Below are 15,634 nucleotides of genomic sequence, written 5' to 3'. Positions count from 1 at the left end.
GTTTGTGGAAGGGGAACGGGGACCCTTCTTTTTAGTTAGACTGTGATGTACTTTTCCAGATGGGAACAAAGCGAAGAGTGCATCGCTTGTGAACGGGGACCCTAAGGCCTTCCATTATGTAGGCCAAAAGTGGTGTCATATTTACTTTTGATTGCTCTTCATTGCCCAGTTGATGCCTTAAGAAAAATTATGGGAACCGGAGCAACTAGATGCTCCGATGCCAAATTCAGTGAGGCAATAGAAAATCCATATCTTACATGCAGACTAGATGAAATGGGTTCTGTGTGAGAGGAAGACTAGTACTTCGATCAATTATTCTGCTAGATGTGGGCCAGTCTTTCACCGGTATCAAATTGTCTATGTTGTGAGAGGGGTGCCAAAAGCTTTTCATCTGACATTGATGTATATGTGGCACACTTGTCAGAATTTTGGCACCAGATACATAGTGGAGGGCCTAACAGCAGCAGACCCCTCAAGATCAACTTCAGGAGCGGCAACTCTCGAGCCAGCCAAAGATTACCCATAGCTTGACAGCCCCAATGCCATTTTTACGCCTACAAAAATACAACCCGTTCCCACCTCCCACATACCAATGGATGGGCTTTTTGGTAACTGGGGTTTACCAACTGGACCGCATCAGAGCCACAGCCATCGCGGCAAACAGATGCCATATTATATTTCAAATAAGTATTGGATATTGTATCTTTGCGGCTAAGTTTCAACATTATGATAGCAGCACAAAGCTGGGGTTGAATGGTACAACAATCAGGAACCAACAAAACTATAATCTTCTGTTGGCACACATAAATAGGCTAATCCGATCTCATCACAGGACTAAACCTCCTACATTCTTCTCTCTTGGGTACATAAGTCGGGACTCCACACGCAAAGGTCTACTATATGGTACAGGACAGTAGGGCGCAGCCAAACGAGTTACATGATTGTACTACGCTACAACTCTGCTTTTTATCTACACAGCCGGGATTTCATGCTCCTCATCTGTCATATGGGAACTCACTGTCGTCTTCTTTTACCTTAAACGGCTCCGGATGACGCCCAGAGCAATAAATGTTCCACATCTTGAAGTACGCCCTATCAAGGTTCCGAACCTGAAATGGTTGGCAAGCACAGAGCTCGTCAGAATCTACTAACTGCCTACAAATGACATGCCAGGGAGTATCACACATAAATCTTACCCATCGAGCAGTGTCAAATAAAGGACAGGTTAAACGAACTTCTTTAAGCTTATTGGTCAGTGCCTGGAGTTTTGCCGGGTTTGTCGCCAGTTCAACTGCTCGGTCTTCGTACTCCTTAGTGCTACAATCAGAAAAAGGAAGGGTAAATGTGCATGCACCATGCCGTCCCACGCAGCTTACAAATAAACCAGCTTCTAATCAATACTTACCTGCTAACAATCATCTCATCCCCAAGCCCAGTCGCTAAACAAAGGGAGCCAGCTACTCTGGTTGCCATTTTCTCTAGAGGAAGTGTTATCATTGGCAAGCCAGCCCATAGAATGTCGGTACCAGTTGTGTGTGCATTGCAAAGGGGCCTGTGATGTGGGAAGTTCACAAAGACAGACCCAAAATATAGGCCAAGTATCAGTATTAAGTATGAACCGATATGCTTATCACACAGAACAAGTGAAAAAGCTGGTTAAGTGCATACGTGTCAAGGAAGAGGTCTGCTAGTTCACTTCTTCGGATATGCTCATGTTTCATCGCAACATCTGTGAAAATGATCTGATCAGGGCTCACTCCCCTTGCAGCAGCATCTGCATAGAAATAGCATTCCAGTATTGTATGTGTTAAATTCTGTTGCCTCATGTCATTCTTCTTTCGAGATGAAAAGTTCAGGCAACAGAGAAATATTCAATCTACTTACGTGCTTTTACTCTCATTTCACCAGTGGCTGGAAACCTTAAGAGCCATAGCACACTGTTTGGAACACGCTTGACAATATTACACCTTCAAAAGACAGTGCACAAACATTAACATCATCTCTACAAAAATTACGTAATGTATCTATGTATGCTTTTGACAAACTGCAGAGAAGTACAGGTAATAGAACGTTACCATGTATCAAATATTTCTGGGTCCATCTTGTAGAGCTGATTAAAGCATGCAAAGATGAATTTATCCTTGGGTAACCCATAATCTGATCTTTTATGCGGGCATACCGGACTTAAGACATCACAATTTTTCTGGTATAGTACCCATAGTTAGAAACACCATGAATGAATGAGAGCAGAAAGAACATAGAGCAAAATGAAATGAACCTGCTTGTAGTCATTGACGAAATAGCAATGTGGGAGATGAACAAGCTTTTCAGAGTATATATGTGCATAGCGAGTTGGAGAAACAAACTGCAAATATTGTTAAACGAAGAAAAATTCAATTAATTGCACATAAAGCTAAGAAAATATTGCGAATCAAAAATCACAGAATGTTGTTTAAAAAACTCAGACCTCATCTGTGACCAAGTAGTCTATGTAAGAAGCACCTGTCGTCCCTGGGAACCCCATGTACGACACTTGAATAGGTGCTGGTTGCATCGCGAAAATTTCATTCCTCGCACCCTGTTTAACTTGAAAGCATGAGGCAGACTGATAACATTTTTCGAGAGATGCTGAACTGCATTTTTTTTAAAGAACACTTCATTGTACAGTATATTACAAAATATTTAGTGATACCACCTAACAACTTTGAGAATAGCATATGCCTGCTCAATGTGAATAAAAGCAAATGCAAAACATGAAGAGAAAATCAGAGTAATAGCATGAGGTTGTCCTGGACAGAAGTTAATACAAGGAGACAGATAAGGGGTTACGGGAAGACGTGAAAGTATTACCTTTGTGTAGCCATTAAGATTGATTAAAACTTGTATTTTGTCTTCATTTATCATTTTTGCTATCACATCAGATGTCATGGCAGACACATCAATGAAATGCTCTGCCTCAGCCTGGATACGCTGTCTCCATTCAGTGCCATCATTTTGACTCAACGCATAGCAAAAAACCTGCCATCACAATTGATAAGTTGTTGATACAATAAATCAACAAGGTGTAAAGGGAAAAAGCAAAGGTGATTTACCTCAACATTGTCACGGTCATGCATACCAAATACTGAACCCATGAGATGGGAAAGCGGGTGATTACCAAAATCACTACTAACATATCTGCAAAATTCAAATGCCAATTACTCCGTTGTTGCTGGAGCCCAACAATATTGATAGCAGCGCATTTAGACGTACCCAACCCTGAGTCGGCCATGTTTACCCTCTGCCTTCACTGGTAAAGGGGGTGGGTGGACAAATGGTGGCAAACCAAAGCGAGAAGCAATTAATGAACACTGGACCGCATATTTGCGGCTGCCAAGGAAAAAAAATAGTGTAAATAATGAAGCAGAAAATATCACTGATGATGCAAATAATAGTGCAGTAAGAGCCAAAAGGATATATATATATATACCTAATTTCCAAGGCAAGCAAAGGATCAATAGGATAAGCAATAGCATGAAATGGCTGCACGCTTGGCAGAAGTGACATCTATTGAGACAATAACCAAAGCTTCGTCATGACTCTTGACATTTTCATTGTTCAACATTACCTATCTCTACCATACTTTAGGAAATAAAATTTATCACAAAGGGGCACCTTTATCTGCCGTCTGATTATCTCTTCAACTTCACGGAACATAGTATCTCTGTTTTCCCAGTCACAAACACTCTGCAGTGAAACAAACAAGGGTGGCATTTTTTAAATTACTGCTTTCCTGGGCATATAGCTGCATTTGAATGCGACTAGAACTTAGCATTAGCTTGCTTTCTGGGGACATCAAACATGAAATATCCAAGCTAACATACAAAAAATCAATAACTTTTTACATGAAAAAAATTATACAGCAAGTAGTACAGATATAAATTAGCTCTCATGGTCTTCAGGGTTACACGTGGAGAACGTCTCAAGTTGTACAGGTAATAGTATGCTTCTGTGTTTTGATTGAAAAAAATTAGACAATCATGTGAACTGGATCGAACCTGTAGAGTATGAAGAAGGTTGCACGTTACTTCTGGAAAATCAGGACGCAGACAAAGAGCTTGTTTATAGCTAGCTATAGCTGCTTCTTGATGTCCACTACAGCGGAAAGATCACATTTCATAAATTAAAATTCAACTAGAAACATAAGATCACTATAATAACTGGATGTATCACCAAACCGCAATACTATCTTAATTACTAAGTAGTACCTATCTTTATAAGCTGAGGCTAAGTTCGCATGGGCTTCCGCCATATTTGGCCTGATTGTCACAGCCTGTATGTAATCCTGAATTGCCTCGGCTACTCTTCCAAACTCCTTAAATGTATTTCCTCTATTAACAAGTGCATCAGCTGCAGTAGGATCTATACGAAGAACTTCGGTGTAACATGCAATAGCATCAGCATAGCTTCCCTGATGCACACAAAGATGAACAATATCACGAAAAAGGATAAACAACACGATATCTCAGAGAAAGTCTCAGACAGCAAAAGCAGTAAGCACAATTCTCTAAAATATTACTCCCTCCGTCCCGAATTACTTGTCGCAGAAATGGATGTATCTAGACGATACGTCCATTTCTGCGACAAGTAATTCGGGACAGAGGGAGTATATACAAAACAAAATCTTTCAAGCTAGTACCTGTTGCTTGTATATGACTGCTAAATTGTTGAGTGGCGAAGACAACCCAGATGTAACGGCAATTGCTGCTTTGTAGAATGAAGCGGCAGTACTTATCATGTTCCTGCAAAAAAGGAAAAGTTTATAAGTAGAAGGACCTCAATGTGGTAAGGTATCAAACATTAAAAAGGTAGGAGAATCTTACCACTCCATATAGATGTTTCCTAGGTTAGTAAGAGCCTGTGGATGGTTTGCCTGTAATACAAGGCACGACTGCACCAAAAAAGTGAATACATTAGAACCGGAATAAAATATGGAAATTCACAGTAATGAAGTAGAACATACTTGGAAGCAATTAATTGCCTCTTCTACTCTCCCAGCATCTTTAAGTGCATTGCCCTACGAAACATAGAAAATGTTAGCCAAGTGAAGTAACCAACAAAACTATTGTCCACAGTCAGTAATGAACAATGAGCACTTCCAGAACTTACCATGTTATTGTATGCTTCCACAAACCGAGAATCACACAGTATAGCCTGATTGTAACAATGAATTGCCATATCAAGCTGGCGTTGCTCATAGTAGATAGTGGCAAGATTACCTGCATGAAAATGTCCCCCCGTCCTTTGCATTACGAGGTATACTAAGGGTCTACTTTGAAGGTAAAGAAATGACCACTCTCTTGTGAGCTTGTACATATCTCATCCATGATGAACATCTAAATAAATGGACTCGAGAGGGCAAATGTCACTGAATTAGTATTTACACTCCACAAAATTGCAAAATACCAAGGAGTAATGGTAGGTTTAGTCAATATCCAACAGGTACCATGCCAATTTTTAGCCAAAGCCAATGGAATACAATTGTTTGGTAGTTGATCAATATTTAGTTTGCCTGGTCCTATTCTAGCTGCTTTTTGATGTTTACTGTAATCATCGGTATTGTATTGGCACACTAACAATTGTTCACAGGATTCCTCTCTTGATTCCTCCATGCAAGTGATGAATAATGACAAGAATTCTTGCAAATATAATTCTAAGACTAACAGTCGTTCAGTCTATGACCAAGAAAATGGCTTGCCAACAATGAGCATTGTGGTTGTTGGACACAAACCAAACCTACCATACATCCTCACACATAAAATAAAGCAATTGTGCGTACCGTAAGCCATGGCATAGTCAGGGCGTGCCTGCAAAGCACGCTGATAACAAGCAACTGCCTCCTGGAGCATTCCCATAGCCTGGACACACCGAAACATTTGCTCCATAACCAATCATTCACAACGTCCAAGGCCATAAGCTACTGCCATAGTTCGTAAGACTTACCTTGTACACATTCCCTTGATTAAGATGTGCATCAGCAAAAGATGGCTTAAGTTTAACAGCTTCCTGCAATATTTCAAGACGAAAAAAGAGCATTGGTACCACTCAAATCATGGCCATCAGCATGCCAGTCAGGAGGGTTAAAGCAAATCAACCATCCATCTGTGAGAATATAAGCAAGCACTATATCGAGCTACAGTACATATATAAAACAATTGCTATGTGATCACCCTTTGCCACGATTATTTTATCGCCTTTGGTTAGGCATTTATGAACAAGGAAATACTTCTCCCAAAAATTCACATGTACTTAATTGCCAATTTACTCCACCTATGTACAGTTTCAAGTTCAAATTCACTATATGATAGAGTAACAAGAATGAGAAAATCCGACAAGTGATAATGAAAATGAAAAGAAAAAACATATAGACAAATGCGAACATTCATTAAAAATGTCATTTTTATTTTCTAATACATTTTGAACTCCACGTCAAAATTTAAAGAGCTTGTACAAAAGAGGAAGATACTGATTTTAATTTTGTGTCCATACAAGGAGTTGATTGCATGAAAATACCGTAAAACATGATTGAATAGCATATAAGTGTGACATGGATACATCACAAAATTAGTATACAAGTTCCTTGACACATACTAGGGGCTGAAATGCCATCAAAATAGCCTCGATAAACATAACATACAGTAATTATTTCAACCAATATATACACAAATATAACATTTTGGGAATTTTCAATTTCCACCGCACTTCTTGAAATGCTAATTTATACCTCGATGCATTTATTGATAAGGTAACTCAATGTAATATTACAAATGATAAACTATATGCAGCGTCAAAACATAGTTTAGGCAATGAACCTAATACACAAATTTAATGCGAACAATCTACAGACCGTCCAGAGTCATGAGCAAACCTAAAGTTGACCAGCATGGGTTTTAGGATTCTAGCACGGATTGGAATTTTAACTGGAATCAATGGGACCATGTTTCTTCAAAGCAATATATATCTATTTTTTCTTTATATATATATATATATATGTGTGTGTGTGTGTGTGTGTGTGTGTGTGTGTAACATAAGATATTCGCATTGTTTTCTGAAAATGATCATCGCCTGTATGCCACAACAGTGCTCCGTAAATGGCATCTCAAAGAACTTTACAGAGAATATCAAGGAAGCACGTAAAAGGATTTAAAAAAATTACAGTCCTAACCATAATCATGCCCCAAAATAAGTCAAGAACAAGAAAAGTATAGTAAGCATTAGTTCTTTCATTTCACCTTCTCAGGGAAGTTCTCTTTTTTAGCAAGGCACTAAACATCTCAGTGGCACTTGGGTGTTAAGCTTCATGCACTAGCCAACGCAACAAAAGGTCCAAACTGATGGAAAGGGCTAGGCAATCCATATATACACTTCAACAACCCCTCACACGTGTGATGCAGGAAGTCAACACGTGAATAGACTAAGAGCACTGATACCATGTTATGCTTCATGCACTAGCCAATGCAACCAAAAGTTCAAATTGATGGAGAGGGCTAGGTAATCCACATGTACACTTCAACATTGGGAACTTCATGAAAGCTAAATATTAGCTTTGCTGTAAAAGAACGGCAAGCCCTTCAACCGGAACTAACAAGAGAGAAGCCCATTTGTGTTGCTACTCACAGTACCAAATGTCAGTACCAACCTACATATTTCTTTTCACAATTTTAAGAAGTTAGGTTCAGCCTATTATGTCACCACTCAATAACGCATCAACGACAACCTCTTGTGTACAACCACACACATAGAGCAATGTCAGTAGATGATACACTCCTCTTCCCCACTCCTGGATTAAATAAGTAATGCTCTACATAACAGTTTCCTGTTTATAGTAATGAACTAGTTGTAGCATAGTAACTCATAGAACACTTCAATCCACTAACACTCAGCTTTATTGACAAGGTACCAATATACATCTATTCGGTTCACATACATTGAACAGTATATAGAATTCAGGTAGAAGCTTTTTAATACACAGCAGATATTTCTCAATTCTACCAAAAGCTTGCACCATTGTGGCATTTACCTTGTAATACTGCATAGCCTTATTGAGGTCCCCAACCTCCATAAACAGGCCGGCTAGATTTGACCATGCAATTGCAAAGTGTGGATCTATTCGTATTGCTTCAAGGTAGCAAGCATATGCCTGAAGATGCAATAAGATGACGTAATAAGGATCATTCAACGGTACCACTTGTTAACGAAGCCAACACAACTTGCTTACCTCTTGCACAAGACCCTGGGCTTTCATTAGATTCCCCAGATTACTATGTGCATCAACCTAAATTATGGAATAACAAATGTCAACTCACAGAATGAACAAGCAGAATTACTGGAAACGTGTGAATACACATACCAAACGTGGGTTCAGGAGAAGCGCTTGTTTACAGCATTGTGCTGCTTCATTCAGTCTACCTTTGCGTGTATATGCACTTGCAAGGTTTGACCATGCATCACAAAAATTTGGGCGTAGCTACAAGAGAAAAGAAGTTGGAGGTCAGACCATTTCATCTTACAATCTTGCAGTTGATTATTTATGTTAGAAACTTTCATGAGTTAAAAAGAACTGAAAGGGAAAAGAACAAGGGTGTAATGCATGCACTTGCCACATGAGGCATACTAGTGTGCTGGAGGGCCAATTAGCACCACTAATGGTCATGAAAAATCTGAGAAAAATTGGCAATATTGTCACAACATCATTAACCACGGCCGCACAATTTCAAATCAAAATTCGATCCATGCATTGGTCGTTTCTCAATGTGTGGATCAAATCCTATATACCTAAGAGATCCATCCCCACTAACCTATTTATCTTAGCATGCAACTACTCCACCTCAGCAATGCAGCCACGTCATGTGTTTCCTCCTACCCATTTATTCCTGATGCCACATCATCTTCAGTTACTCAGACTACCCACAGTGGGAGTAACATAGGTAGTAACATCACACATATCTAGATAAAATAGATGATGTGGCAAGCAATAAATGAAGAAAGAGAGGAAAGTGGTAACATAGCTAGTTACTAGTAGTATGAGTAACATCACACATATCAAGGCAAGATGAGTCTATAGCCTAATAAATGAAGTGTTGCATGTTACCACACATATGTTACTCCCCACTATAGAGCTAGTAACATAGACCAGTAACATATGCATGTTACTAGTCTATGTTACTACCCATTGTGGCTAGTCTTAGATCGGGCGTTCCAAAAAAATTAGTGTCCCAATTTATTCCAGCCATAATTGCAATGATTTCTAACCGAGGGGCACCATATTCTTGGAACCCATCGAATCCCCTTCCTTACCAACACCAGGCCATGGTCAGGATCTCCCTCTTACACCTTTAGGGTTCGCACTGGCTAGAGTCATCGATGATGCCCTCCCGGCGGCGCGCTCGCCATCGGACATGTCAATGGTGCTCAGGCCCCCCCCCCCCCCGGGTACCCATCTTCTCCAATCTGATCCTTCCGAGTCCGCCAGCCCTTGCTGCACCCCTCCTCGCCCATCTGATTCTTCCGTGTCTCCCCACCCTTGCGCCCCATCTCGCTGTACCCCTCTTCCCCCAGCAGGTCCTTCCGAGTCTGCCGCAGCTGCGCCCTACACAAATGTGTGCACAAGCTAGCTCCATCTGCTACCTGGAATCTCACGCCTCTCTCTCTCATCTTTTTTTTGTTCCCCGGTCTCATGTTGTTTTTCTTCACTCATCTGTCCTATTTTGATCCTCTACATGAGCAGTAATCACGGTACAGGACCGCCGCCATGACTCCTGATTGTCCACCGCCTGCGCACTCCACCTACTCCACACAATGTCTGCTGATTCTGCTGCAGCACATCAAGTTGTTTTATGGGGAAGAAAATGCCTACAGATCTGGCGCTTAAATCCGGTGATTCCTTTGTATGTTTCCAGCACAAATTGTCACCGTTTTGGTTGCAATCAAGGATGCTTAATTAGATTATGTAGCCTATGTAGGTTGAGCAAGTCACCTTTCCGAGAAAGTCAGAAATATAAAGCTGGGACTTCGTTGAAGTTGTGTACACAAGCGGTCTGTATTGTAGTACTCCCTCCGTCCCATAATATAAGAGCATTTTTTAGTATATTTCAATATATTATGATTCTGACGCCCTCCAGGTCATTTTTTATCCCTTATCTGATTAACATATTTATGCAGATAAATTGTTATTTGGTAATATTTTTCTATTAGCACATCAGGTTGCATTGTCCACTTTCCATTGTGACCAACAAAGTACTTCGATCATGCAATAAAATACTTAGATCATGTACAAATTTGGCATTGAAACTGATTGTATTGAGTAAGCTGATTTCAGGGTTATACGGAAGCTACCTTCTTCGGTTTCTCTTGCTTCAGTAACGACTAACGAGAGGTAAAAAAACTCATGCCACTACAAACATTTCCTCTTTTATTTATTTAGATAGATTGTTGTTTGCTAATATTTTTCTATTAGCACATCAGGTTGTATTGGCCTCTTTCCATTGCCATCAACAAAGTACTTTTGATCATCCAATAAAATATTAAGATCATGTACAAATTTGGCCACAAATCTGATAGTCCCGAGTAAGGCGATTTCAGAATTAGATGCAAGCCATGTTCTCCAGTTTTCACTTGCTTCATTAACAAAGGTAAAAAAACATGCCACTACAAACCATTTTTTCCTTTATTTTCTATCTATTTATTCTTCTTTACGCGCACCTTTCTTAAAAGTTCTTTGTGACACTACCATTCTGCCGCAAAGCACGGGGTATTATCTAGTTTCTCAATGTGTAGATCGAATTTAGATTTGAAATTGTGTGTCGAGGTAGATGCATGTAGCGTCAATATTGACAAATTTCCTCAGAATTTTTTCATGGCCATTAGAGTGCTCATTGGGCCTCTAGTACACCCTAAACCCCTTGGTGCACGCAACACACCCCCATAAAGAGTAATCAGATCCGAAAGAATATATGATGAACCATGTAAAGATAGCATGCACTCAACATGATAGACATGGACATTTACCATAAGAATAACGATTGTGGCCCTGATGGACAATTAGATTTGAAATTGTGTGGCGAGGTAGATGCATGTAGCGTTAATATTGACAAATTTCCTCAGAATTTTTTCATGGCCATTAGAGTGCTCATTGGGCCTCTACACCCTGAACCCCTTGGTGCACATAACACACCCCCATAAAGAGTACTCAGATCCGAAAGAATATATGATGAACCATGTAAAGATAGCATGCACTCAACATGATAGACATGGACATTTAGCATAAGAATAACGATTATGGCCCTGATGGACATTTAGGTCCATGGAACAAATATACCACAACAACAAAGCCAATGTTTTTGTTAAAACATGGCCGGTCCTGAGCGTGGGTAAAGGAGGGTTGTGTGATAGACTTGACGAGCCAATGTAAAAAACACATTGCATAATGGAAATATGTGCAGAAGAAGTGGAAACAAATCACGAATACGTTGGCACATGAGATCGAGTAAAAAATATAACTTTAATCAAAAGGATATTATTCACTCTGCATTGCCTCTCAGGGCCATAAGAGTAAGGTAAAACACAGATTCCGCAGACTTTAAATCGAATGGTCTCTAGTCTCTACAGCTAAATACTAACCAAATCGTACAGTTTAAAGATATAATCTTATTCTTTCTTCCTCCATGTTAAGCCATGTACAATTCCAGCAACAATGCTTATGCCGTATTCATAGTAGTAATCCCTAAAACCAAAGACAAACAACACTTCCACAGAAACGAGAGTGTGACTTGAGGTGATCCACCTAAAATTCATTTCGCTAACTAAAATCTGCAGTCTTAGGAGGTCACTTGGCTACTTGAACCATCAAGACACATTTGGTGATCCGCAGTGGTTAGGGCCAATACAACAATATAACAGGGGCACTGGTCACATTCAAATATTAAGCTAGTTCTTTTTAGGCCAAAAAGACTGGAAAGAATCATAAAAGATGTTAAAGTCGGGAAAATATAGCACAAACACACCTGAATAGCAGTTAAATAGAAACGAATTGCAAGATCAATGTCGCCCTTCTCCTACATGACAAAATAAAACTGCACCATTAACTTCTGGGACCCTCAAAAAGCATTTCCATTTCTGAAAAGATTTTTCTTAATTGCTCAACGAACCTTCCAGGCATTTGCCATGTTGCCATAACACTCTGCAAATTGTGGGTCAATGGCAAGAGCCTCTTCATTCTTTGCGATGCAAAGATCATAATCACGAAGCTAGAGGAAACCAAGCTTTCAGTGATAAATTTGGAAGAAAATACTCCCTCCGTTCCAAAATAGATGACTCAACTTTGTACTAACTTTAGTACAAAGTTGAGTCATCTATTTTGGAACAGAGGGAGTAAGAAAGAACATGCCCAAGCATCACAATAGTAATAACCTGGAAATAAATAGCCCCGAGGAGAAGTAGATTATCAGTTCGACGTGGATTCTTCTCGTAAACAGCATTTCCATGCTCCAGTGCCTGACTATATTTTCCTGATTTGTAGCTCTGATGTGCAAGAATCAGGTGGTCCTCTTCATTAACTAAATCATTTGAAGAAGCAGGATGGCAATTAGAATATGAACAAAAAGTAAAATTTAGAAGGTACAAAAGATCAATTCCAACATGAGTATCCATTTGAATATCTACACCAGCTAATCCCACACGATGCAACAGGTACACTCCAATAACTCCATAGTTCTAATAAGGTGCATCAGATCACCTCCACCATGAGGTGTGGAGAGGCCAAGAATACAGCTTTTCACATGACTTAAAATTGTAAGTCTTGCACAAACAACAAAAATCATGTGGAGACCACCTTTGCCTTCAAAACACCGTTCAAAATTATGCATACACTTTCCGACAACCCGCTAACAATCCTACAAGTGGTAGAGGTGAGGAGTAAAAAAATTGTTAGGAAAACACAACAAATTCGCTGTGACTGAATGTAGTATATACCACAGCCAACGCCAAAAGGCATTCCAAAACAATCTTGTTCATTTCCTGGCCCTGAAGGATTTGAACACATAGGTGCGTCGCAAATTCCAAATTATTACCAGTATGACTAAATCTGTCAAGATATCAAGGGTGTAGACAAACAAAACTGTTCTAATCTGACCAGGTTATTCACAAAAGTATCCTAAGTGTCAGGTAAACTACCACATTAATAAGAGATGTGATGCTGATTCACGTACCAATACTAACAGACAACATGGTAACGCAAAAGACAATGGTTTGGGAAATAATCCATCCATGAATCTAACCAGTATATTATCAAAAGCTCAAATATCTGCAGTAAGTTAGCCGGCTTGAGCTCCATTTGGACTAGTACGCAGATAGTTATGTGAAATGTATGTGTTTAATACCAGACAATTAGGGGCAGATACACAATATAGCCACTGGTTTCCTATGAGTGAATACTTTCCGCCCAAGACATGGAAATGTTCTAATTATAAAGGGGCGACTCCGATCGGCTGAAGCAAGTGAGCCCAGAACTTCATAATAGCCTAGACTGCACATCACCACTCAACCAGTGGACTCCACATGCCCTCAACTAATCTAGCTCTCGTCTCAACCCACATGCCCACAGCCAACATGTACAAGCAAGGCAGGCCAAACAAATTATGTGCACATGTTCCTGCTGCATCGACATGGACTGTACCGACCATAAGCGCTGAAAGAGTACTCTTTTGCAATGGATGAATTATTTTTCTACTCCTGGCAAAATGATTGAAACATTTAGACTTGAACTGAATACAAAGTTCTAGATACTTAGATTGTATTCAATAGAAGATTGAAATTCAATTACTCCTACCACAGATCAAAGTGCACTTGGTTCTAGTACAATTAGTTCAGCTGTATACGATCTGATTTGACAGAACATTCAGGTTTAATCTAGAGGCCTGCCTGAGAAGGAAATTGAGTAGTCCACTTGTATCCATTTTATGAACTTGACATGCCCAAAAATGTTTCCGTGGACCTGCTTTGTTAAATCCTAAAAGAGCCCGAGGAAACCAGTAGTACAAGACTAGAATTCCTAGTACGGTTATTGAGTTACTAGCTCACATGTTCCTGGAGATCCGAACAACAACACCAGCCACGCAGACCATTCTGGGTAATAAAAAATGAAGCAGTTCTCCCGATTTTCCACTTAATTTCAAGCCCCGTAAACTCAAAACAAACACAAACAACACACCCCAGAGTACAGTTTTCCACAAGCTAAACTGAGTTAAGATCCTTCAGGCCCTAGCAGAAGGAGGAAAAGGGAACCCCTGGCAAATCGGTGATCACAACCTAAAAAAGAGATCAACGAGTAGCGAAATCGGGGATCAGCAGAGGTGCTCACCCCCGACGAGCTGCTTGGCCCTCGCATCCAAGGACACGGGGGCCAGCAGGAAAGCCGCCGCTGGCGCTGGCCCCTCGGGAGCCGGCCCCGCGCCGCCGCTGACCCCGAGCCATACGTCGTCCCCGCCGCGCACCACCGGCGCCGCCAGGTGGCGCGCGTCGCTACGCAGCGAGAGCATCGCGCGGAAACCCTAGATCCGGAGGCCTAGACCAACGCGGGCCCGAAATCTCGCGCGGGCGCGAGAGGTTTTGGGGCGGAGGGGGGGAGTGCTGTGATGGACGACGGCGCCTCTCCACTTGCGGAGATTGGGGAATTCTTGGGAGAGATTTCCCGGAAGAGGTGGAGATTTTTATTTGCTCTGTTGCACCGTTTTCCGCCGCGGCAAATGGAGTGAGCCAAGTGGGTGCACGCCATGTGTCCTTGGTGTGGACTGTGGACGTGTTTGGTAGTCAATTTTGGTAACACTGTGGAACGAAGGAACTTGCGAGCCCCACGTGGAAAGAATGGGTCTGTTTGGTTCCCGCATACATTATTTGACCTACATCACACGAAGTTTAAAGCATCTCCTAGTCTGAGCCAACTACTACATCTGAATCGGCAGTTTCTGAAGAGCCAGACTGGGCCGAAGCAAGGGAGGGGGAAGTGGCGCTGAGCTCGTGCGACCACGGAGATGGCGAGAGCTCACGCGCGTCTCCGAAAAATCGGCAAGAGGATTTTGGCTCACCTTCCGCCGATTTGGTCGCCCCATTTAGCCTTCCCCTCTCACCGCCCAAAATCCCGCCCCCCCCCCCCCCCCCCCCCCCCCCCCTCCCCCCCCCCTCGAGCTTTCCCGCCGACGAGCAAGTAGGCGGCGCTCCTTCACCGGCGGGCGGGCCACGCCGGCGGAGACTCCTGTCCTTGACTTCTTCGACTGTTCCCGCGTCCCCCTCGGGCTGCAGCCATGGCCTTTGTGAGTTCAATCACCCTCTTCTCTGTGTTCGTTGTAACTAGATCTGAAAGCATGTGGTCGTAGGGTTTGATGTGCAAACATGTGGTAGGGTTTGATCTGTGAGCATATGGTAGATTGTGATGTTGTGGTAGCTTTTTGATGGTGGATTTGTAGCATGCTAGAGTAGTGTGATAGTGATGAACACGATAGATTCATAGCTAGTTGGCTAGTTGTGATGTATGCTCCTTCTTTCATAGATCATTCGGTATTGTGTGTGATGTGCTTATTGTCAATGTGTGCTATGATTATGG

At 41.3% G+C, this 15,634-nt stretch overlaps 1 protein-coding gene across 1 annotated transcript; it reads right to left on the bottom strand.

Annotated features, from left to right (window-relative positions):
• Window positions 1-651: 651 nt before the first annotated feature.
• Window positions 652-14,772, bottom strand: LOC125538118 (probable UDP-N-acetylglucosamine--peptide N-acetylglucosaminyltransferase SEC). Its single transcript, XM_048701418.1, has 28 exons — window positions 14,396-14,772; window positions 12,448-12,593; window positions 12,186-12,284; window positions 12,042-12,092; window positions 8,390-8,506; window positions 8,258-8,314; window positions 8,060-8,179; window positions 5,983-6,045; window positions 5,819-5,897; window positions 5,149-5,258; window positions 5,003-5,056; window positions 4,863-4,930; window positions 4,679-4,781; window positions 4,248-4,450; window positions 4,038-4,134; window positions 3,655-3,726; window positions 3,470-3,546; window positions 3,253-3,369; window positions 3,093-3,177; window positions 2,851-3,018; window positions 2,468-2,578; window positions 2,279-2,365; window positions 2,076-2,203; window positions 1,885-1,967; window positions 1,669-1,774; window positions 1,406-1,552; window positions 1,197-1,317; window positions 652-1,109 (listed from the first exon to the last, which is right to left on the bottom strand). Exons 1-28 carry the CDS (start codon window positions 14,571-14,573, stop codon window positions 996-998), a joined length of 2,961 nt encoding a protein of 986 aa, XP_048557375.1. The 5' UTR covers window positions 14,574-14,772; the 3' UTR covers window positions 652-995.
• Window positions 14,773-15,634: the final 862 nt, after the last annotated feature.

This window comes from Triticum urartu, chromosome 2, assembly GCF_003073215.2.
Source record: "Triticum urartu cultivar G1812 chromosome 2, Tu2.1, whole genome shotgun sequence".
Classification (NCBI taxonomy): Eukaryota; Viridiplantae; Streptophyta; class Magnoliopsida; order Poales; family Poaceae; genus Triticum; species Triticum urartu.
Note: the sequence above shows the minus strand (reverse complement) of the source record. Positions and strands in the feature narration are given on the sequence as shown.

Bases quoted from the DNA above. Each gene is read 5' to 3' on its own strand.
- LOC125538118 (XM_048701418.1), bottom strand. From the start codon at position 14,573: ATGCTCTCGCTGCGTAGCGACGCGCGCCACCTGGCGGCGCCGGTGGTG. The intron at 4,782-4,862 runs GTAAGATTCTCC...CCTTTTTTGCAG, and splicing joins GGAAACATCTATATGGAGTG to GAACATGATAAGTACTGCCG. The intron at 3,019-3,092 runs GTAAATCACCTT...TTGTGATGGCAG, and splicing joins ATGACCGTGACAATGTTGAG to GTTTTTTGCTATGCGTTGAG.